Genomic DNA, 24,241 nt, shown 5'->3' with positions numbered 1-24,241 from the left:
GACAGCAGTGGCCAGAAAGGCAGCTTGAGATGCTTTGACACAGAGGGCTTTTCTCAAAGTCCCATGTTTTAAACAGTGTATTTTAAGCAGGGGGGGTTTTTTTTTCTCCTTGTCCTAGGGGGGCTGCTGGATTGGTGGAAGCTGCTGAAGGGTGGGGCTTCTCACATTTGTAAAGTCTTTTTCAAAGTTAAGTGCTGAAGGGTGGGCTTCTCACATTTTTAAATCTTTTCAGTTAGTCTCTGGAACCAGTATAGAGAAGAGGGCATAAAGTGGGAGGACAGCAGTGGCCAGAAGTGCTGGGCTGAGGGATGCTGATACAGAGGGCTTTCAAAGCCACATCTTTTAAACAGTGTATTTTAAACAGGGGGGGGCTTCTTCTTTTTCTCCTGTTCTAGGGCTGCTGATTGGTGGAAGCTGCTGAAGGGTGGGGCTTCTCACATTTGTGTAAATCTTTCAGTTAAGGTGCTGAAGGGGTGGGCTTCTCACATTTTTAAATCTTTTTTCAGCTAGTCTCTGAACCAGCAGAGAAGGAGGAGCAGTGGAGTGACAGCAGTGGGCACAGAAAGGGCTGAGGGAGCTTTGACAGAGGGCTTTTCTCAAAAGCCACATCTTTAAACAGTGTATTTTTAAACAGTTTTCTTTTTTCTCCCCTTTGTCCTAGGGCTGCTGATTGGCGGAAGCCTGCTGAAGGTGGGGCTTCTCACATTTGTAAATCTTTTCAGTTAGTGCTGAAGGGGTGGGGCTTCTCACATTTTTAAATCTTTCAGTTGGGTCTCTGGAACCAGCAGAGAAGAGGGAGAAAGGGAGGACAAAGCAGTGGGCCAGAAAGGGCTGGAGGAGCTCTGACAGAGGGCTTTTCCTCAGTGCTTCTCACATCTTTTAAAACAGTGTATTTTAAACAGGGGGTTTCTCTTTTTTTCTCCTTGTCCTAGGGCTGCTGATTGGTGGAGCTGCTGAAGGGTGGGGCTTCTCACATTTGTAAATCTTTTCAGTTAGTGCTGAAGGGGTGGGGCTTCTCACAGGCTCTACAGGAAGGATAGGACAGGGACATGCGATTGGGGTGGGGTGGCCCTCTACATCAAAGAGAGCATAGTGTCACATTAAAATAGACAATGCAGGGGGAGCTGATTCCTCTACAGAAGCTAATTCGGGTGGATATCAATACCAGGGTGAAGCAAAGTTTAACATTAGAATATATTATCGCCCCCCCGACCAAAGTGCACAAGAGGATTCTGAGGATGGAAAAAAAGAAATTAGAGAGGCCAACAAAAGCAAAATGTCGTGGTAATGGTAATGCGATTTTAACTATCCCCACATAAACTGGCAAATGCATGCCTGTGGTCATAAGGTAAGGAGAGAACATTCCCGGATATGCTAAATGACTGTGGTTTAGAGCAGATGGTTGTAGAACCAACCAGGGAGATGCTGGGATCCTAGATCTAATTCTAAGGGGACCCAGGTAATCTGGTGCGCGGGAAGCTTCAGTGTTGTTGGAGTCGATAGGGGAACAGCCACCACAAATGTTGTCAGATTCAGTATCTCTGCATGAACAAGTGACAACTACTAATGTAGTTACATTTGCTCTCAGAAAGGGAAATTCTCAAAGATGAGAGGGGATAGTGGCGCAGGAAGCTGAAAGGGAAAATCAAGAGAGTCAAAATGTCCACCAAGGTGCTGGTGCTATTTACGAAACACAGTTCTTAAAAGCTCAGCTGGAATGTGTTCCCGCAGGTTAGAAAGGCAGCTTCAGTCCAAAAGAAAGCCACCATGGTTAACAATAAGGGAGGCGTTGGAGGCACTATTAGAAAAAAAAGATGTCTTTTAGAAAAATGGAAGTCCAACTTAACTGATGAAGAATAACAGAGAGAACACAAAACGGTGGCAAAAGAGAAGCAAGTTAGCTGTAAGGGAGGCAAAAGCGATTATGAGGAACGCATTGGCTGCAACATCAAGACTAGGCAACAAACAGCGTTCTTCAAGTACATCAAAAGCAGGAAGCCAGCTAGGGAAGCTGTAGGTCCGGTTAGGACGATGAAGGAACAAAAGGTGTGCTAAAAGGTGACAGGGAGATTGCAGAGAAGCTGAATGAATTCTTTGCATCTGTCTTCACCCAAGAGGAGGTGCAGGAAAATTCCTGCACCTGAACCAAGCTTCTTAGGAGGTGAATCCGAGGAACTAGCTAAGTTAGTGGTAGACAATGGTAAGAAGTTCTGGCAGCCAGCCATTGATAAACTAAATGCTACCAAATCCCCTTGGCCCAGAGATTGTGAATTCCTATCCAAGAAGTTCTTTAAAGAGCCTAAGCATGAAATTGCTGATGTTCTCACATTAATATGCAACTTATCCCTGAAATCAGGCTCCATCCCTGAAGACTGGAAGATGGCCAATGTCACACCAATCTTTAAGAAAGGGTCTAGGGGGACCTCGAAATTACAGGCCAGTCAGTTTGACATCTGTTCCTGGTAAATTAGATAGAATCTATCATTAAAGATAAAAATTATTAAACATGTAGAAAAGCAAGACCTGCTTGAGGAAGAGCTCTCAGCATGGCTTTTGTAGAGGCAAGTCCCATGTCCTACAAATCCCTTACTAGGAGTTCTTTGAGGGTGTAAAATGACATGTGGGATAAGGGGGAACCAGTGGACATTATTGTCTACTTGATTTCAAAAGGTTTTTTTTTGATTAAAGTTCCTCACCAGAGACTGTTGAGAAAACTCAGCAATGAAGGAATAAGAGGGGAAGTCCCTCCCATGGATTAAAAAACTGGTTGGAGTGAACAGGAAACAAAGGGTGGGTATAAATGGAAGTTCTCACAATGGAGAGATGTAGGAGTGGTGTCCCCAAGGATCCGTTTTGGGGACTGTGTGCTCTTTAACTTATTCATATAAAATGACCTGGAAGTAGGTGGTGTGTGGTGGCCAAGTTTGCAGATGATACCAAATTATGTAGGGTGGTAAGAACCACAAAGGATTGGCGTAAGAGCTCCAAGCCGACCTTGATAAATTAGGGTGAGTGGGCTAAGAAATGGCAAATGCAGTTCAATGTAGCCAAACGTAAAGTGATGCAACGAAAGCAAAATCCAAACTTCACATTAACATCAGCCACAGGGGTCGGGGTGCTATCAGCCTACAGACCAGGAAAGGGATTTACGCCTTTAGTTGATAATAGTTCCATGGGAATGTCAACTCAATGCATGGCAGCGTGAAAAAAAGGCAAACCCATGCTGGGGATAATTAGGAAAATGAATTGAGAATAAAACGCAAAGATTGTCATGCCCTTTATAAATAGTCGCAGCGCTTACCGCGACTTTGGGAGTACTGTGGGTTCAGTCTCTATCGCCAACATCCTCAAAAAAAAGGATATCGAAGAGATAGAAAAGTGCAGAGAAGGGCAACGAGGATGATTGAAGGCCGATTGGAGCACCTTCCTTATGAGAGGAGAGGCTGCATGCTTTGGGACTCTTTAGTTTGGAGAGGAGATCGTGTCTGAGGGGAGGCGATTGAAGTCTATAAAAATTATGCATGGGGTAGAAAATGCTGACAGAGAGAGAATTTTTCTCTTCACAATATACTAGAACCAGGGGCATTCACATTGAAAATGCTGGGGAAGAATTAGGACTCAATAAAGGAAACACCCCTTCAATGCTAACGTGTGATTGGTGTTTCTGGAATATGCTGCCACAGGAGGTGGTGATGGCCAATTTCAACCTGGATAGCTTTAAAAAAAGGGCTTTGACAGATTTATGGAGTGTGAGAAGTCAATCTTATCGGCTACCAATCTTGATCCCTCCTTGGATCTCAGATTGCAAATGCCTTAGCAGACCAGGTGCCCAGGAGCAGCAGCGCAGCAGAAGGCCATTGCTTTCACATCCCGTGCATGTGAGTCTCTTAAAGGCAATCTGGTGGGCCATCATGCGCAGCAGAATGCTGGACTAGATGGACTCTGGTCTGATCCAGCAGGCTAGTTCTTATGTTCTTATGTTCTTACATTCCTCTAAAGATGCCAGCCATAGATGCAAACAAAATGTTAGGAGCAAAAACGACTGGACCATGGCTACACAGCCTGGAACACTCACAACAGCAAGTTGATTCTGGCCATGAAAGCTTTTGACAATTATTTTTTATAATGGTCAGATCTCAAATTGTCACTGAATAATGGGGGTTTCATGTTTTACTATTGTGTATCTAACTGAGCAAAAACCATAAAATAATATTTTTAAAGTCTTGAACAGTCCTGGGAATTGCTTTATGTCTGTACAGTTCAACAGCAGTATATTTGGGCCCACAGGGAATCTGTAGTAAGTATTGGCTTTAACACAGTTTGTCTTGAGGGCACACCCCAAATGTGATAAAATGCTCTGTTACCCAAGCCAGTGTCTTTTTCTTAAGAAGCTATTCTTGAGTTTTGCAGTTTATTACTATTTAACCTCCAGCTATCTGAAGAATTGGTGTCTGTACAGCTATGTACTGAAGACAAGCTTATGCATAATGTGTTTTATATGAAATTAATGAGATTGCATCCAATTTGTGTTAATTTTTTTTAATTTTTTCAACAGGTGGCTGAGCCACAAGAAGAGGAGGAAGTTTCCATGGAAGTTGTCCCTGTCCCATCCTTTACCTGTGGTTTACCTGGTTTAAAGCACTCGACCAATTATAGTGCCCGGGTCAAATGTACAAATGAAATAGGGAGTTCATCTTTTACAGACTGGGTCTATTTTCAGACCTTGGGTTTAGGTAAGGACATAGCACACAATTGCATGGAAACTGTGGAAGTTTTACCCATATTTTCCATTATATTTTTATTTGGGTTTTTTTCTTTATGTTGTTTATAATGTACTTTTCTCACTGGAATTCAAGACAGATTATGCAAAATGAGTCAAGATAATTAATAGACAATAAACAATGAAACAGGATTTGGATTGTAGATCCAACCAGAAGTCTAAAAAACCAAACCCCCCTCCCCCTCCAGAACTGAAACAAAGCATAAATGATGAATAATCAAGTGTGGCCTAATCTGTGAATTGGGGCCATACTTACATAAACCAGATAGTTCTGCTAACTTGGCAAACCTCCCAGGTTTGCAGAAAAATCTGAAAAAAATTGCATTGAGGAGGTTTAACCTTCCCTCAGTAAAAAGTGTTGTCTGCGCACTTACAAACAACAAACTTACCTTTGTCCTGGAGAGGAGGCAGTGGTGGAGCCTGGGAGCTGCTCCAGGCCTGGAGGTGGCTGCAGAGGCTGAAGCCATAGTTTCTGGGTAACAGTAGGAGACTGCAAGGAGCTCCGGCTCACAGACCAGGGAGGGGATTCCCCCCCCAAGCACTCTTTCTGGAGCATAATATCATTGAACAAGTCCCCTGGATCCCTGATGAAAAAAAATACATGGGACATATTACCATATGGATTATTCAAACCATGAATCACTTGCTTCCTTTATTTCAGTCAAGATTGCAGTTTGCTGGTAACTCATATGAAAGTGTTTATTCCAAATATCAGGTGGAACAACCATTTTTGCAATTTGTTACAATAAAGTAAAAAGGATGTCCTAGAACCCTAGATCATTCTGTGTAGAACATGAAGAGGGAATTAGCAAACAATATCAAGTGTCTATTGAATCTGACTGATAAAGCTAGGGCCTTTTAGGGCATGGGTGTTCCAAATACCCATAACTTTGAGAGTTGATGCTGCGGATGCTTTCTCTTGCTTTCTTCCCTCTCTCTTTTCTGAACACAATATACATTGTGACTTTTCTCTCTATACAGCTCCAAATAGTATTCCACAAAATGTGCATGTCATCCAGAGAGATTCCTGTTTGATTTTGGAATGGGAAACAGTGGCTCCAGAAGTGCTTAGAGATGGTGCTGTAGGATATAAGTTGGAATGGATTCAAGATAACATAACACAGGTAATAGAGGAACATAAAAATTGCCTTGATAGATCAGAAAAGATCTATCTAGACCAGTGATGACCAAGTCAGTGTTACTTGGCAAATGCTTCTTCAAGCAATGATGGTGATGAGCAACCTGTTATTTGTCCTAAGCATCCAGTGCTCAGAAGCCTGAACTTTTTGGTTAACAAATGATAACCTGAATAATAGCCCCTATTCTTCACTGATTTGTCTAATCCTTTTTTTAAAAAGTTATCTAAACTACTGGCCAGCACCACATTTTGTGATGCTTAATTCTACAAGCTAATTTTTTTTAGAAACATATAGCTTAACAACTTCTCTTTGGTGTTTCGCCGGTTGTGGCTGTAAGGGTGTTTGCACACATGAATTACATTTTTTGTTTAAATCTGGCTATGATGGGAATATAAACTTTATATGGGATAGAACAGATCTTTTGCATTCTCTTCTGCATTAATAGCTTTCACATGTGGAACAAAGAGAAAGAGAGACTCAAATGCATGAGAGAGAGACTAAAATTTAGTCTCATGGATGAAAGTGGTATCGACAGAGCTACTTGGTCTATAGATCTTTTGGAACAAAGCTGAGAATGGATAAGGTTTTGTGAATCAAAGTGAATAATCATATTCTGCTGTCAGAGGTTGTTCATTGTTATCTTTGATTTACTGAGCAATATCCTGGGCTGTCTCTCAAATAACTTGGAACGTAAAATAAAAATTCATCTAGAGTAAGAAATCTAAGAAAAGGTTCGAGACTGTCAGCTCTGGAAATGAGCTCTCTGTTTATCGTCTGAAAAAGCCACAAATACATGTAAATAGTTTTGTGTCACTATGGAAAGAAGTTACATAAGATATCCTGAAGCAGTTTCTTCTGGATTGGAATCCTGTTCAATATGTTCATCAGTAAATGGAGGATTTTGCTCAAAAATTTAGATGACAGATTTGGGAAGTACCCCCCCTAGAAAACAAGGTTCCAATGTAATAATTCTTCAGATTCAGTCTTTAAAATAATGAACGAGCAGACAGGCCTGGATGAATTATTAGAAATAAATAGCAATTCTAATAGGTTGCAATCAATTCATACAATCAGTTCCAATCTGTATTGTATTGAATAATTTCCAAGGTGATATCAGGGGCTGCAAAAGAGTTCCCTTTCATGTTATGTTGGGTCACTATTGTGCCTTGAACGTCTATACTGTCATATTAGAGGGATGTACTGATATTGCCTATGGGTTTGCAAAACTGATCAATGCATAGGCAAGAAAGACAAAAAGAAAAATGAAGTTCAGAGAAAAAAGAGAACATGAAGTGCTGGGAGAAGGCAGACAAGGAAACACAGCAAGATCACAAAGGAGATAACAGAATCTTCCAAGATGTTACAGTTATTTTCGGTGTCATGTTTTGTATGTGGGTATGGGGAGGGGCTGCTCGTCCACAATAAGATGTAATTCCATGTTTACTAAGTTTGACGAGGGTTGACTTTAGAGAACACAGTTCAAATGCATACAAGATAATGCCTCAAACAAGGGTAAAAGCTATTGCCAAAAAGATCCTGAAGGGATACAAAAATCAGTGATTTACCAATAATGACAATGCATTTCTAATCCTTGAACAAATTAAAGTAAAACAGTAGTCAGAGATTCACAGAATCAAAAGGTAATCAGGTAAACAGTAGTTTAGAGATTCAGACAGAATTAAAAGGTAATCTATCTCAACCGATTGTAGTGAAGCAGAATGATTGTTTATCAGCCCATCGCAATCTAGGCACCAGGAGCAGTAAAGAAGATATTTGTAGAGCAAATAGCTGGGAAACATGGGAAGGATTCCTTTGCTGATGTAGAAAATCATTGTTGAAAGAACTGGCAAGACTTGTTTTAATCCAGCATAGTAGAGTCGAGTCTTGAGATCAAATCCTGTATCATTTGAGTGCTGATTACAATGTTTGATTTTCTGGTTTCAGGGGGAAATGGTTGTACAGGAGACAAAAGCTAACCTTACTATGTGGAATCCCCTAAAAGATCTTATCATAAGAGTGTGCATGCTCAACCTGGCTGGTTGTGGACCTTGGAGTGAGCCTTTACTGGTTACAGCCCAAGATTTAATAGGTGAGTTTGCACATGCTGTGAAGTTTAACTTTGTTTTTGCACAGAAAAAATGGTTCTTTGCCAGTCAGGATTGCACATGAGTTGAGGAACAGTGACTGCTGCTGGTAAGAACATAAGAACATAAGAACATAAGAACTAGCCTGCTGGATCAGACCAGAGTCCATCTAGTCCAGCATTCTGCTACTCGCAGTGGCCCACCAGGTGCCTTTGGGAGCTCACATGCAGGATGTGAAAGCAATGGCCTTCTGCTGCTGCCGCTCCTAAGCACCTGGTCTGCTAAGGCATTAGCACCCAGAGACTGCTGAGGGATCAAGATTGGTAGCCATAGATTGATTCTCCTCCACTAAATCTGTCCAAGCCCTTTTTAAAGCTATCCAGGTTAGTGGCCATCACCACCTCCTGTGGCAGCATATTCCAAACACCAATCACACGTTGCGTGAAGAAGTGTTTCCTTTTATTAGTCCTAATTCTTCCCCCCCCAGCATTTTCAATGAATGCCCCCTGGTTCCTAGACAGGAGGCAGGAGAAAAAATTCTCTCTGTCAACATTTTCTACCCCATGCGCATAATTTTATAGACTTCCCAATCATATCCCCCCCAGGGAACGCCTCCTCTCCAAACCAAAGAGGTCCCAAACGGCTGCAGCCTCTCCTCATAAGGAGTGTGCTCCAATCCTTCAATCATCCTCGTTGCCCTTCTCAAATTTTTTCGGTCTCTTCGATATCCTTTTTGAGATGTGGCTACCTCAGAACTGAACATAGTACCTGGCGCGGTCAGCATTCACGGCTTTATATATATAAGGGGTATGACAATTCTTTGCAGTTTTATTCTCAACTCCTTTCCTAATTATCCTCTGTGCATAGAGTTTGCCTTTTTTCACCGCTGGCACATGCATTGAGTTACGACATTCCCATGGAACTATCAACTACAGGCGCCTAAATCCCTTCTTTCTGGTCTCAGACTGATAGTACTGACCCCTGGTAGCGTGTCAATGAAGTTTTGGATTTTTTTGGTTGCCTACTGCGTGCATCACTTTTACATTTCTCGCTACATTGAACTGTGATTTGCCATTTCTAGCCCACTCTACCTAATTTATCAAGGTCCGCTTTGAGCTCTTCGCAATCCTTTTATGGTTCTTACCACCCTAAAGCATACCTGGTATCATCTGCAAACTTAAATGTTACACTAACGCACACCCCTACTTCCAGGTCATTTATGAATAAGTTAAAAGGGGGGAGCACTGGTCCCAAAACGGATCCTTGGGGACAATTCACTCCCTACATCTCTCTCCATTGTGAGAACTTCCCATTTATAACTCCGTTTCCCTTTGTTTCCTGTTCCTCAACCAGTTTTTAACCGCTAGAGGACTTCCCCTCTTATTCCTTCATTGCTGAGTTTTCTCAACAGTCTCTGGTGAGGAACTTTGTCAAAGCCTTTTGAAATCCAAGTAGACAATGTCCACACCGTTCCCCTTATCCACATGTCTGTTTTACACCCTCAAAGAACTCCCAGTAAGTCTCTGTAAGACAGGATCTGCTCTCTACGAAAAGCCATGTTGACTCTTCCTCAGCAGGTCTTGCTTTTCTACATGTTTAATAATTTTATCTTTAATGATAGATTCTACCACTTACCAGGAACAGATGTCAAACTGAGCTGGCCTGTACTCTCGAGGGTCCCCCCCCTAGACCCCTTTCTTAAAAAGATTGGTGTGACATTGGCCATCTTCCAGTCTTCTGGTGGGATGGAGCCTGGATTTCAGGGATAAGTTGCATATTAATGTGAGAACATCAGCAATTTCATGCTTGAGAGCTCTTTAAGAACTCTTGGATGAATGCAATCTGGGCCAGGGGATTTGGTAGCATTTAGTTTATCAATGGCTGCTGTGAACTTCTTCCTTGTCTACCACTAACTTCGTATTTAGTTCCCTCGATTCACCTCCTACAGTTTCTGGTTCAGGTGTGCAGGAATTTTCCTCACCTCCTCTTAAAAGAACAGATGCAAAGCAATTCATTCAGCTTCTCTGCAATCTTCCTGTCACCTTTTAGCACACCTTTTGTTCCTTCATCGTCCTAACTTGACCTACCGCCTCCTAGCTGGCTTCCCTGCTTTTGATGTACTTGAAGAACTTTGCTTGTTGCTAGTCTTGATGTTCGTAGCCATCGCTCCTCATAATCCTTTTTGCCTCCCCTTACAGTTAACTCTTGCTTCTCTTTTTGCCACCATTTGTGTTCTCTCTGGTATTCTTCATCAGCTAAGTTGGACTTCCATTTTCTAAAAGACATCTTTTTTTTCCTAATAATTACTCTAAACCTCCTTTGTTAACCATGGTGGCTTTTTTTTTGGACTGGGCTGCTGCCTTTTCTAACCTGCGGAACACATTCCAGCTGAGCTTTTAAGACTGTGTTTTTAAATAACCTCCAAAGCACCTTTGGACATTTTTGACTCTCTTGATTTTCCTTTCAGCTTCCTGCGCACTATCTTCTCATCTTTGAGAATTTCCCTTTCTGAAGGCAAATGTAACTACATTTAGTAGTTGTCACTTGTTAAGCATTTTATATACTGAATCTGGATAGCATTGTGGTGAAAGCTGTTCCCCTATCGGCTCAACAACACTGACTTCCTCGCATTTCCAGGTCCTGGGTCCTACATAGAATTAGATCTAGGATCAAAATCTCCCCTGGCTATTCTCTACAACCATCTGCTCTAAGCCATAGTCATTTAGTAAGCATATCCAGGAATGCCTCTCTCCTTACTATGACCTGAACATGCATTTTTCCAGTTTATGTGGGGACAGTTAAAATCAAGCCCCATTACCACTCCACATTTTGCTTTTGTTGGCCTCTCTAATTTCTTTTTCCATCTCAGAATCCTCTTGGTACACTTTGGTCGGGGGGGACGATAATATATTCCTAATGTTAAATACTTTGCTTCACCCCTGGTATTGATATCCACAGTGCTTCTGTAGAGTGAATCAGCTCCCCCTGCATTGTCTGATTTTTATGTGACACTATGCCTTCTTTGATTGTAGAGGGGCCACCCCCCACCCCAATACCTTGTCCTATCCTTTCCTGTAGAGCCTGTACCCTGGGATAACAGCATCCCACTGGTTCTCCGCATTCCACCATGTCTCTGTGATGCCCACTATATCAATGTCCTCCTTCAAAACTCTTGTACCTCAGCTCCCCATTTTAGGGTCGAATGCTTCTATCATTAGCATAGAGACACTTGTATACTCTGCTCCCCGTCCTTAACCTGGGATTTCATGTGCTTTTACCCCTCAAGTCTTTTGTAGACACTATCACTCTACCACATTGCTATGCTCCTAAACGCTTGTATGTGGTTGATTTAGAAAAACCTCTCTCTGTGTCTGCATCCCCATGGACTCTGTATTCTCAACCTAAGTCACCTCAGCTCCTGCCTAAGCTTTCCCCAAGGATCAGCTTCTTCTAAAAGCTGTTCTGGCCACCTTTTTTTTAACGCGTTGAGCCAGCAGCCCTAGGTTCCTCTTTGGTTAAGATGAAGCCCGTCCCTTTGTACAGGCCTGCGCTTATCCCAAAAGGTTCCCCCCAGTTCCTGACACAAGCTGAAACCCTCTGCCTATTACATCATCTTTCTCTCATCCACGATTGAGACCCTGCTATCTCCGGGCTTAAAGCTTTCTAGCTCTCCCTCAAGGCTGGCTGTGGAACAGGTGTGTAGCATTTCTCGAGAATGCCACCTTGGGGGGTCCACTGGATTTTTTAACCCTTTTTTTCCTAGCAGCCTAAATTCTCGCTTCCAGAACCTCCCCGACTACCATTTCTGGCGTAATGTCATTGGTACCAATGTGAGGGACCACAACTGCTGACTCCACCCCAGCACTGTCTAACAGCTACTATCTAGATGAAGCGTGACATCCATGACAACCTTTCGCACCAGGCAAGGCAAGTCACCATCATCTGCAGGTCATCAGCTTCGTCACAAACCCAACTCTCTATATTCCTAATGATCGAATCACCCACTACAAGGAGCCCCCCACCTCCCCAGAGGGTATCCTCAGTGCGAGAGGATATCTGACCACCAGCTAAGGAAGGGGTCCCATCTAAGGGAGCATCTTCCACCACCTCAGACTGGCACCCTCCGTCACCCAGACTCTCATTCTCCAATGGTACCATTGTACCATTGTGGCTCTGTGCTTCTTAGCGTATACAGCTGCCTTTGTTGTATGTGTTAACTGAAGAAGAAGGAAGCCAAACAAGATCAAGCAATCTAGCGCTACCAAAAACAAAAATCCCTCAGCTGTAAATATGATATATTCAAGGGACATCACTTTGAATTAGACCTGGCAGGCAGAAAGGAAATGCAATACAAGGCCTCTTTGCCATTGTAATTTTTTTAATAACTGAGTGAAAAAAATCTGTTGGCACGATACATGAGATATTACACTGGGGTTGGTCATAATCACAGAATTTTGTTTTCAACGTTTGCAGAAATGTTGAAGAAGGCGATACTGTTCACAAAATGTAATGTAAAGAATCCTGTGGTGACTGTAGATAGGACACAGTGAGCCATTGTTAGTTGTAATTATATATGTGCACACAATGCTTGTACCCTATTATAGACTAAAATTGTCAAGGAGAGAAAAGTTTACTTGCACATCCAGGGTCCCCCCCCCCCCCAATATCCTCAATATTCCCGTATTTCCCTCAAACAGCCCACCAGTACCAGTCTCTTCTGTTAAAATTATGCAACAACTGAGGGCAAAATCAATAGCCAGAATCAAGCAATTATGTGTTTTTTTCACTTGAGACTATAAAAGTTGAAGATTTCACTTGCAGAATGTAGCTTTCATTGCTATAGAATTCAGAATCTTTGGGTCTAGAATACACATGGGGGAGTAGGAAGGAAAAGAGTGCTCCCCAGACAAAATCCTGCAAACTCTGGAGACATATGGAAAGGGCAGGGTTGCTTACATATGCAGACATAATTGCTGACTAGGATAATTTTTGGTTCACAGACCAATTCCACTTCTTTGTCCAGCAACCCGAGAGAGACCCCAGCACTGTTCTGAGGACAGTTGAACTGCTGAGTTGAACTGTTTTGGGCCCAGTTGTTTCCTCCTTTTCAGGAGACATTTCTCAAGCCTCTAGAAGATCTAAGCTAGAACTGTTAGGACTACATATCAATATGATTGGGCCCAGAAGCCCTTGGGGATGGGGCGGTATAAAATCCCCCTTGGGGATGGGGCGGTATAAAAATCCAACTTGGGGATGGGGCGGTATAAAAATCTAAACAATCAATCAATCAATCAATAAATCCTATGTGTAAACTGCACTGTACAACAATCTATTATGTGAGGTTTACGCTCTTCATGGATTTAAGTTGTACACATGTTGAAATGCTGTAGCCAGTTCTGAGTGTGCACTCATATAATGACTATTAGGACTATATCTTGAACACTATATGTTCTGACAAGGGAAACACTAAGAACAAATGTATTCCCTAACTTTAAGCAAATTACTTTTAATTAAAGAAAACAAAAGCAATCCTTCCTTTGTTGTTGTATCTATTCATATGTGGCCAAGCCTATAAATGCTTGAAAATAAACCTGCATTAGAGAAATGCTGACAGCCTAAAATGATAGATGTGTAAAAATAATGGAAGTTTGTTGTAGGCCTGAGCTTGGCAGAAAATAAAAGTGCTTACTTTCCAGAAATAACTAGCTGGGTACTGAATAGGCATTTTCTGTGCCTCTTCTGTGTGTTAATTATCTAGGTCAGCTTGTTAGTGTTTCTCAGTTGATGGGTATGGGTTGGGAATACCATAAAAACTTTTAAGGGTTTTTATTTGATGGAATTGCTTTCAAGTTTCTCTTGAATACCATTAGCATGGAAGAAAAATATTTATGGATATTCCATATATCCTGTTGTATCCACTCCATTTAGGGCAGATCCAGAATGTTCCTACTGTTGCTTTGGCTGCTGCAGCTGTACTGTCTAACTTTTGGTTCGTGCCAGTCATGCTTTGTGGAAGTATTCTGATAGCTCAGTCATGTGTTTTGCTTGTTACTTTCCATATTATCACCTTGGAAGTGTTTCCACCTGGGTCAGGGCTTTTGCATGAATGTGCCATGTTCCTGGTGGCTCAATGAGAAGGAATGGAAACTTTGTACTCCTGTAGCAAATATAGTTGCTCCTGTGGAAGTCACAAAATGCTCCTTAAGCCACAACAGGACATAGCAAGTCACTGGAGAAGATGGTATTTAAAAGCATTCATATAATTAGCCTTCAAGCATGCATTTACAAATCACTGTGATGTCATTAGGCTGATGCAGGAAAAACTAATGTAGATCCAAAGCTGGGGAAGACTGAAGCTTATAATCTCACTGTGGAAACTGGGGTAGGGAGGTTGCTTTACCTCAAGAGTTCATATCCTGCCTTATCTTGTTTTACTCAAGGCAGCTAACAAAGCAACAAGAAATTGCATAAAAAGATCACACAGAAGATCAGCAAGATAAAAAAGCACAAAAGATTTTTAAAAACAGCACCGCCAGATCTGCCCAAACAATTTTCCCTCCACCAGATTTCTTTGAAATAAAGGAGTTTCCCTGAATACAAAAAGAAAACACAATCTTCACACCCACATCTGATAAACCATTCCAAAAGTCTGGTCCTACCACACACACACAAAAAGCCTGCACTCTGTTGCCAGACGTATAGCAATCCACCTAAGAAGGCCCCCCAAAACTCAGTCATATAGATTCTTGTTGGTTACCTGTTTAATTTTTCTGGATGAATTGATTTTATGATTGAGAATTGTCTTAGGCACTGTAATGGAATTTAGCAAGCAACATGGACTGACTATAAACAAACATTGCTTACTCTTTTTTCAACTCATCTAGGTTTTATTGTAATCTTCAATATTAGTTGGATTTCTTACAAGTTGGCAACCTCAGGTGCAGATTTCATTATTTTTCCTGTCTTTATGTTGGCGTTTTCGAAGATCAGGGAAGAAAAAATGATTTTGCATAAGCTTAGAGGAATAGAATGCAGAAATTGATTCATTTATTAAAATACTGTATATATTTCCTATCGTCAAAGATAGTGTACCCAAGGAATTTGCAATAATAAATAATAATCTGATAGAACTCCAAAATGTCTTTATAATCTCTCTGGTTGCGTGCTACAAGCAAAACACATCCTCTAAACGTTTCCCTCTAGTTTTATGGCCAGTGAATATGCTGACTCCATCATAGTTTAATGGGCAGTTGGCTACTCCCTGGGCAAACTGCAAACAGAGGATTTCTGCTGCCAAGTTGCTTGATCTTTTCAGTGAGGACTACTAAAGCCCATATGATAGATAAGTAGATTTCTAACAACTCTCACTACAACACTGTCCTCACAGGAGGCAGCTACTGGCAGATCAATGAGAAAGAATAATACATTGGGAAGCAAAAAAATATGGGCTTTGAGCCCTGCTCTGGATAAATGAATGAAATGATTTCTGAAAAACCTTTAGGGATTTGCTAGGAACAGTGACATAAGATGCCAAAGGCAGGATATCAAATTCATAAGAATATTAGAAGAGCCATGCAGGATCAGATTAGACCAGTGGTCCATCTAGTCCAGCAACCTGTTCCACACAGCGGCCAATCAGTTGCCCTGCAGGGTCAACAAACGAGGCAGAGAGGTCAACTCCTGTTGTTGCCTCCCATTACTAGTATTCAGAAGGGCATTAGAATTTCCCAAGGACCCAGGCCAGCCCGTGCTACTCTTCCCCTCCTATTGTTTCTGGAACTCAGGGAGCATAGCCATGTAGCCACAACACTTTCTGAAGGCTTCAAAGGATGGTGCAGCCATCATCTCTACAAAGTGGAAACCACTCTTGAAAAGGATCTGGTAGATGGGCAGCCTTAAGTCATTGTCTGTTTTAAGGTGGCATATTTGAGGTGAAACATGCTTTCTCACAGGGGTTTTTCTGCTCTATACAGGAGGACAGAGACAAGTTCGCTATGGTACATCCTGGGTCCCAGTGGTACTAGGAATTCTTACTGCACTTGTTACAACTGTTGCCTTGGCACTAATCCTCTTACGGAAAAGAAGAAAAGAAACTCATTTTGGGTAAGCACCTGATTATTCTTATTGGTCAAAATTACTGCCTCTGGATCATTTACATGGATGCCTTAATTCAGAATCATGGTGACATGACAGATTTGCCAATAATAACAGAGTTACTATCCAGAGTGGAAGTGTTGGTGAGGAGTGGGTTCTGCTATTTAAAAGACAGTGAAAAGCTGGAGACAACTGGTGGTGTGTGGAAGAAGGAGTCTGAACAGGGAGAGCAGCAGAGGTGAGAACATCTCTTCAGATCAATGTGGCCTACAAAGACTTGGCCACAGTAAACTACCATTATAACCCAGAAGGAAGGAACACAAGGATGGGGAGCTGTGGAAAGGTATAGGCAAGTAGAAACAGGAGCGGAGGCACATGTTATCCCCTGTCTCTTGCTGACATAGGGGAACTATTTCCCTCTCCATTTCTGAGACATGTTGGGAACCCAAGACAGAGAGTCTTGCCTAGGACCATCACATTTTCCTCACAGCCAGACAAAGTGGAAATACCAGTGTATGGTGGCTCTATGCCACTGTGCCAATATTAAACAAATGTAAGTCTGTATTGTTCAAATTGTACTTTTTTGTAACTCCATGAATATTTCACTAACGATAATATTTTGTTTATTTTCTGCATTCTAGTCATGCTTTTGGCAGCATGGTGGGAGGGGATCCTGTGGTCCATTTCAGAGCAGTGCGATCTTTCAACAGAGAAGGTCCAGAGCTTATCGAGGCAACATGTAGGTCAAATGTTCTAAAGGACTCTTTCATGCAGATCCCATTTATCGACATTCATGGTGTTTCTGTCACATGAGGCTCTCAATACTAGGTGCTGTTTTTCACACACACACCCCTACACACACTTTTTTCTGATTCTTTTTATTAAGTGCTACACATCTATGTAGACAAGATGAAAAGCTGAATAATCTCTTGGACAATATTTACAAATGCCTTGGTTGGAACTGACCCTTCGACGTGTGACTTGAGTCCCAGCGCACATATATAATCCCTGTAATCCCTGCCCTTCATTTCCTAGATAGCAAATTCAACATTGCTGAATTGTGATGCTTAAGGACACACTTTCATTTTGCTTCCCTCCAGCCCAATCCTAACTGTGATTATTTGGAAATAAAATGGCAAGCCAAGGCACACTTCCTTGGAAGTAAACCCATCTGTCCACGGAAGGCCTTATGTATGGGTAAACTTGCATACCATCAGGAAAGCCATCTTGTTGATTTCAGTAGACCTTACTTCCAAGTAAGCATGCTTGAGATTGCAGACCTGGATTCATTAACTGCTGAATGTTCTCTGATGTTGCTCCCTTCACGAGGCTCTGCCAAGTGCCCTAAATTGGGCTTGGCTTTGCATGGGATGAGAGTTGCCTCATGCTTAGAGCCCCAGGACATCAGCTCCCTGAGATTTCGCCCAGTGGTCTTAATGGCCAATGTTCCATCCCTGCTTACAGGTGTCTGGAGAGGCCACACCCTGCCCCAGGTTCCCAACATGCCCTCCTGACTGAGAGGAGTACTTGCCACTGGGGGGCTGCCAGGACTGCAGCAGAAGCTGGGGCAATGGTGGTGCAGGCCCCAATACTGAAAGAGCCTGGAGGTTAGAGGAGGCCAGCAGGAATGCACCATGGCAGACACAGGTTCCTGGGGCTTGCGGGAGCCAGGAGGAGGCTGGTGGAGGCAGGAGTAGCCCAGCGCCGGAGAGCTGCACCTGGCTGCAGAGCTGGGAAGGCTGTGGGGATCAACAGAGGCCAGGACTGGCCCAGACGGCAGGCTGCAAGGCAGGTGATGGCCCCGCAATATCAGAGGCAAGGGTAAGCAGGCTGGCCATGTTGCAGCCAGGGGAGAGGAGGTGGCACAGCCTAGCACAGTGGTTCTCAACCTTCCTAACGCTGTGACTCTTTAATACAGTTCCTCATGTTGTGGTGACCCCCAACCCTAACATTTATCCATTTTACAGATGGAGAACACTGATGCAGAGAGTCTTAGGCAATGCAGAGAGTCATTCGGCCCCCAAAGGGGTCACTGATGCAGAGAGTCATTCAGCCCCCAAAGGGGTCGCAACCCACAGGTTGAGAACCGCTGGCCTAACAGGTGGCCGCCAGATACGCTGCAGGGATGCCTCTGAAGGAAGGAAGAGTCTGCAGCCAGGAACAGGGTTTGTGGGGAACTGGCAGGGAGATGGGAAGGGAATAAAAGTCCATTGGGCCTGGGTGGCCAGGGAAGAGGCTTCCAGAGAAGGTTCTGGAAGCTGAGAACCCAGAGTTAAGGATCAAGGATCCTGCCCATGTCTGAGGCCAGGGGAAAGGCCTGACGGTTGCTGCATAAGGGTGCCAGGGAATAATAGGTACTAGAATTTGGAATCAGACTGCATTTTCCTTACTTTTCATCATACATAAATACAGTTATGACTATGAGTAAAGACTAGGATTCTAGATGAGTGGTAGCAGTACACTCATTGAGATTCTTTGTTAACTGTCCCTATTTCTGCTGTCATTTATCTAGTGGACAGTATAGGAATCAGTGATGACTTGAAGACCAAACTGAAGGATGTCCTGATCCAGGAGCAGCAGTTTACTCTGGGAAGAATGCTAGGCAAGGGTGAGTGTGAAACAAAGCCTGGCTAAAATATGCATTCTTGTTCAGGTTTACAGTACAATCAATTTCCAATTGAGTAACTATTCTAGCCTATTGCTACAAAAATGGAAAGACCCTTGTGGTACCTTAACTATTGAAGGTTTATTGATGTGACTTTCATGGATTCTAGCCAGTGAAATCTTTCTCTTCAATAAATGTATTAGTCTTTAAGATATTTTGTAGTATTTTGCAGGTTCAATATCCCAATTTTTCTTCATAACCTTTCTCAGCCATGATAAATAAGTCACATACTCTTTTTTAAGTTATGCAACTTGTTCGTTTGCTTTTTTAAAGTAGAATTGTGTTTTGCTAAAAGAGGTATCAAATTCAGAAACTTTCCTTGTTATTTTGAAGCACAAGTCAAGGTGAGTTTATGTGGATCTTCAGGAGAACCTCAAAGACAATTTGTTGTAAGGAACAGGACTGCATCAATTATAATGTGAATATTCTTTCCCTGGCTAGAATCCACTTTTGCTTTTCAGCCTCTATTGATTTTTCTGGTACTTTGCCAATGCCACTTCAACTTTTAATAGTTTTTAAAAGCGTTTTCCACTTAACCACACACATTGTGTGCACTGATGATGATTTGTACTGGGGTAACGTTTCCACAATCTTCTTCCAATTTGTGAACCCTGTGGTTCATAGATTGACAATGGCCGCTCACTGCTTGTTATATCAAGAAACAGCTTGCACGGGGCACAAAAATAGCATTTTCATTTTTTGAATATATTAACCAGTTTCTTTTGATCTTCTCACCATTTGGTAACTGTTTGTACCACACTGAATGTGTTAAATGCCTGTTTTGCCTTGCTGATGACATGAAGTCAGTACTGTTTGGATATTTTTCAGCTTGTGTGGTAACCATTTATCTTAGAAATCATTGAGTTTTGTTGTCAATTTTACAGCAGCTGGGCAAGTGCTAAGTATTCTAATTTTTTAAATCTTAAACTTCTTTATTGAATACAAAATAAAAGAAAATGCTAATTTTTTATATAATACACATCAACATTTTAGTATCCACAAAATGTTGAGTATTCTATTGATACCGATAATTTTGAAGACTGCAGAAATTCTCCACAATTAGTTGAGGTTTCTTTTTTATAATAGTATTGGTACTTTAATTTATATACCGGTACCTTCCCCGAAAGGGTCAGGGCGGTGCACAACATGATATACATCAAAACATAGCATAACAACAGCAATAATCATAATATCAAATGGCAAAACAATAGACGATATGTTAAATAGCAAACATCAATAATCAGAGCATAATTGACATAACATCATAACATTTCAAACAACAATAAACAACATCAGAAATCTCAGATATCAATTAACAGAACATCAATAATCATAACATAACAGCAAACATAGATGGCAACTTTCCTCTGTGACCAAACTACAAACATGACCTAAGACTGAACATTTTTCAATGCAGTGTCAGTATAATAAACTAAAGCCAGTAACTAATCTAAACCCAACGTCTCATCACTCTAACTATACCTAACATTAGCAACAAAAACTATCAGTATTACATTACTAAACACTACCTAGAATACTAAACACTACCTACTAAAATACTAAACACTACCTAGAAATACAACCTATTTACTAAACCCTACCTAAAATACAACCTAGTTACTAGATATCACAATGGGAATTAAAGTTCTATGCTAACTTCCCATTGCTGCCTGAGGGTGGATCACCTCTTGGGCAAGCCCCACCCCCCTTTATAATGACACACATCACACCATTGCTGGGGTCATAAATTAGCCATAGCCATTTTATTGAGCAGAATTATTGGCCTGAACAAAGGAGGGCAAGCCCCTTTAAAGCCTCGGCTCACTCCTCCTTTCTTCCGGTGACGCTGCCCCTTCCCAAAGTGGCTCCCTTTCCATTTCCGCCCTTGTCTGGGCAGTGTCAGCTGGGCTCGTTCCGCCCCCACCCTGATCAGCAACTCTGCCTCGTGGTAATTCACATGCGCCTTTTATCTCAACATCCGAATTACTAGAAGCAGCAGATGAACAGGAAGGTCTAGAACAGGGGTAGGGAACCTGCGGCTCTCCAGATGTTCAGGAACTACAATTCCCATCAGCCTCTGTCAGCATGGCCAATTGGCCATGCTGGTAGGGGCTGATGGGAATTGTAGTTCCTGACCATCTGGAGAGCCGCAGGTTCCCTACCCCTGTATTAGACTGTATTACTTCACATTGGAATGAGGAACGCTATAAGTTCTACCTTTTCTCCCTGGAGCTGGGGGCTAGTGGACATGGTCCTTTGCCAAGATGCACACTGGGTGACTTTGGGCCAGTTATTCAGCCTAACCTAACTCCCAGGGTTCTTGTGAGGGTAACCGAACCAGGTATGCTACCTTGAGCTCCTTGAGGGAAGAGCAGGCTAAAATGTAATAAATAAATTGCCTATAGGGGAAACAACTCCCTGTGTAAAGAAAACAAGTTAGAAGGAATGGCTTCAGCCTAGCTGCCAATTTTTTGTATGATGGACAAATTTTTTATATGGCTGTCCTTGTTCTGTTAGAATGCCTCTTGGCTACAAGCCTTCCCTTCAGCCAGAACACATGAAATTTCCAAACAAAATACCCTTTATTTTCTGTGCACATATTTGTTGACAGAATGAAACTGCTGAATCTGCAGAGAGACTGGTCACTGAGGTGTCTATCTATTGAATTACATACCCTAGCTCTGCTCATTGCTTTTCGCCATCTCTGGAGTAGATAATGGACTAAATGCTTTCACACAGTATGGCAGAATGTTAGTCGTTTTTCCAATAACATGACACTAATTAGGCTTCTCTTCTGCAGAACCTGCCTCTTCAGACTCTTTTAAAGTTTATGATCGATATTGCCAGTGGCATGGAGTACCTGAGCTCCAAAAACTTCATTCACAGGGACTTAGCAGCTCGGAACTGCATGTAAGTTACTATCCATTCAGGCTAACTAAAGCATTTTCAGATAATTAAAAAAAACACTGAGGAAGTGGGCTGAGACATCCCAAAACTTGGTTGGAAGGAACCACACCTGTCTCCCTCAAGTTATTTATTTGTTTGTGTTATTTATAGTCTGCCTTTTCCACTTGGACCCAAGGCAAATTACACAGTCAATGCAATGAACAGATGCGACATTCAAGAAACAATGCCATAGGATTAGGGTTGTAGAATCAATCAGAATTCTTTAAAAAGAAGTGAAGCGAAGTATAAGTATTAACGTGTCACATCTAATGAAGCAAAATTCCATGGCAGGATCCTAGTTTCAACAAATTATACACAATATAGGAATCACAGTCCCTAACAGTTTTTCTAAGAAGCTTTACGAATCAGCACAGTGCAGGTCTATGGTCTGTGCAGAAAAGCTCTCTGGAATAATTGAGCTTTGTATAAGCCAGGACAGTGCAAGTCTTGTGAAAAGCCAGGACAGTGCAAGTCTTGCTGTCCTCTTTAGGCAGGCCATTCCATAATGTTGGGGCCACCACAGAGAAGGCATGTGTACAGGCAGTTGTTGATTTTGCCTATTTGCCAGTTATCACTTGCAGAAGACCTTGCTTTGATGAGCTAGTGTGTTGTAGTAGAACATAGGGGAGAAGTGGTCTTGCTGATACGAAGCTTCAAGGCCATGATAGCTAATACTGTAAATTGGTAGTTATATGTGATAGCAGAGGTGTAGATAGGGAAAATGGAGCCTGGGGCAAAATCTGAGTTTTGGGGGGGGGAGGGGCAGTGTAGGCAACCACCCACCCCCACCACTACCAAACAACATTTTTTTGCACCAGGTCATTTCAAAGACATGGTCACATTATAGAACATGTCCCAAATCAGAAATCTGAACACAGTAATGATCCTGTGATCCATGGGCAGGAAGATGTGCTGGGGATTGGGGGGGGGGGGGCTGGCAGAGCCTCCTGTGCCCAGGGATCCTGTGATCCCTGGGCACAGCAAGCTTGCTGGGGATTGGGGGTGGGGCTGCCATTTCACTTCCCCGGCGCTTTCTTGGCATGTTTGCTGCCATTTCACTTCCCCGGTTGGACTTGGAAGTCCAACCAGAGGAGAGAAACGCCAGCAAACTGGCTAACCCCCCCTGCCGCTACAGCTGAAGGGAGGGGCAGGAAGGGGCCATCCAGGACACCCCCTGCCCCCAGCTGCTCCAGGCGTTCCTTGCCCAGTTCGGCGGAGGACTCTGCAGGGCTCCCCTTGCGCAGCTGGGCTGCAAGGCCAACTGCAGAAGGGAAGCCCTGCAGAGTCCGCCACCCAGCCAGGTAAGAAACCTCCGGAGCAGCCAGGGGCAAGGAAGCCTGGCTAGCCGCTCAGGCTGCTCCCTCCCCTCTCAATAGCCCACTGCCCCCAGCTGCTCTGGGGGTTTCTTGCCCGGTTTGGTGGCGTACTTTGCAGGACTTCCCTCGGAGAGTTTCTTGCAGCCCAGCCACGTGAGGGAAGCCCTTCAGAGTCCACCACAGAGCCGGACAAGAGACCTCCGGAGCAGCCGGGGGCAGGGAAGCCTGGCTAGCCGCTCAGGCCGCCCCTTTCCCTCCCAATCACCCCCTTCCCCCCCCTCTCGCTGCTCCCTGCTCTGGGGGTTTCTTGTCTGGCTCGGCAGCAGACCCTGCAGGGCTTCCCTCGCATGGTTAGCCTTGCAGAGTTTCTCGCAGCCCAGCTGTACGAGAGAAGTCTTGCAGAGTCCTCCGCCGAGACAGACAAGAAACCCAGAAGCAGCCGGCAGCAGGTAGGCCTGGCCAGCCACCCGCTATCCCGCATCCCGCCTGCTTACCGTACAGCCTCATGGTGGTGGGTTCCCTGGCTGCCCTTCTGGCCTTTTTACCATCCTTCCTGTCCCGCACAGTGTCTGCATAAACTGTGTGCCCGCCCCTCTACCTTCCCACCCCTTGGTCAGCCTTGGAAGCTTGAGCACGCCCACCAGGCCTGCCGACTGGAGGCCTGCTTCGGCAGCTCGTCTCGCTCGTCCTCCCAGGTAAGGCCAGACATGCCCAGCCACAGTTTGCAGCAGGCAAGAAGGGGGGGACAGTGGGGGGCAATTTTGTCCCTCCACTTGACTCCATGGGGCTGCACCCGGGTCATTTGTCCCCGGATGTCCCCGTGGGCCCTACGCCCCTGTGTGATAGCTAATATCATAAGTTAAGTCCTGAAACTGATTGGCAGCCAGTAAAGTTCCTGCAGGATGTGAGTAATATGCATGCTATATCTGGCTCTTGATAATAACCAAGATGCAGCATTCTGCACCAGCTAGAGTTTCTGAATTATTTTTGATGAGAGACCAATGTACAGGTCATTGCAGTAATCCAGTGTCAATGTTATAGTAGTGTAGCAGAACAGGCCTGCTTTGACCTGCAAGCTGAATTCCACCCAACTCTCTCCCAGAGGTTCCAACTCCTCCCAGAGGGGTTTCTGACCATCACCTTCAAAGAAATTTCCCACTGGGGAGGTCAGGACCCCCAGCTTCCTTTCCAACTCTGAGGCTTTGCCTCTGTGTCTC

At 43.3% G+C, this 24,241-nt stretch overlaps 1 protein-coding gene across 1 annotated transcript in view; it reads left to right on the top strand.

Annotated features, from left to right (window-relative positions):
- Nucleotides 1–24,241, top strand: part of TYRO3 (TYRO3 protein tyrosine kinase) — a 97,386-nt gene that overhangs the window by 57,104 nt on the left and 16,041 nt on the right. The window contains 8 exon segments of the mRNA XM_048484612.1: nt 4,556–4,733; nt 5,762–5,904; nt 7,864–8,008; nt 15,977–16,106; nt 16,739–16,836; nt 18,610–18,711; nt 19,096–19,106; nt 21,563–21,672. Of these exon segments, the coding sequence (XP_048340569.1) occupies nt 4,556–4,733; nt 5,762–5,904; nt 7,864–8,008; nt 15,977–16,106; nt 16,739–16,836; nt 18,610–18,711; nt 19,096–19,106; nt 21,563–21,672 (917 nt within the window).

The sequence above is a fragment of the Sphaerodactylus townsendi genome, linkage group LG02, assembly GCF_021028975.2.
Source record: "Sphaerodactylus townsendi isolate TG3544 linkage group LG02, MPM_Stown_v2.3, whole genome shotgun sequence".
Taxonomy (NCBI): Eukaryota; Metazoa; Chordata; class Lepidosauria; order Squamata; family Sphaerodactylidae; genus Sphaerodactylus; species Sphaerodactylus townsendi.
Note: the sequence above shows the minus strand (reverse complement) of the source record. Positions and strands in the feature narration are given on the sequence as shown.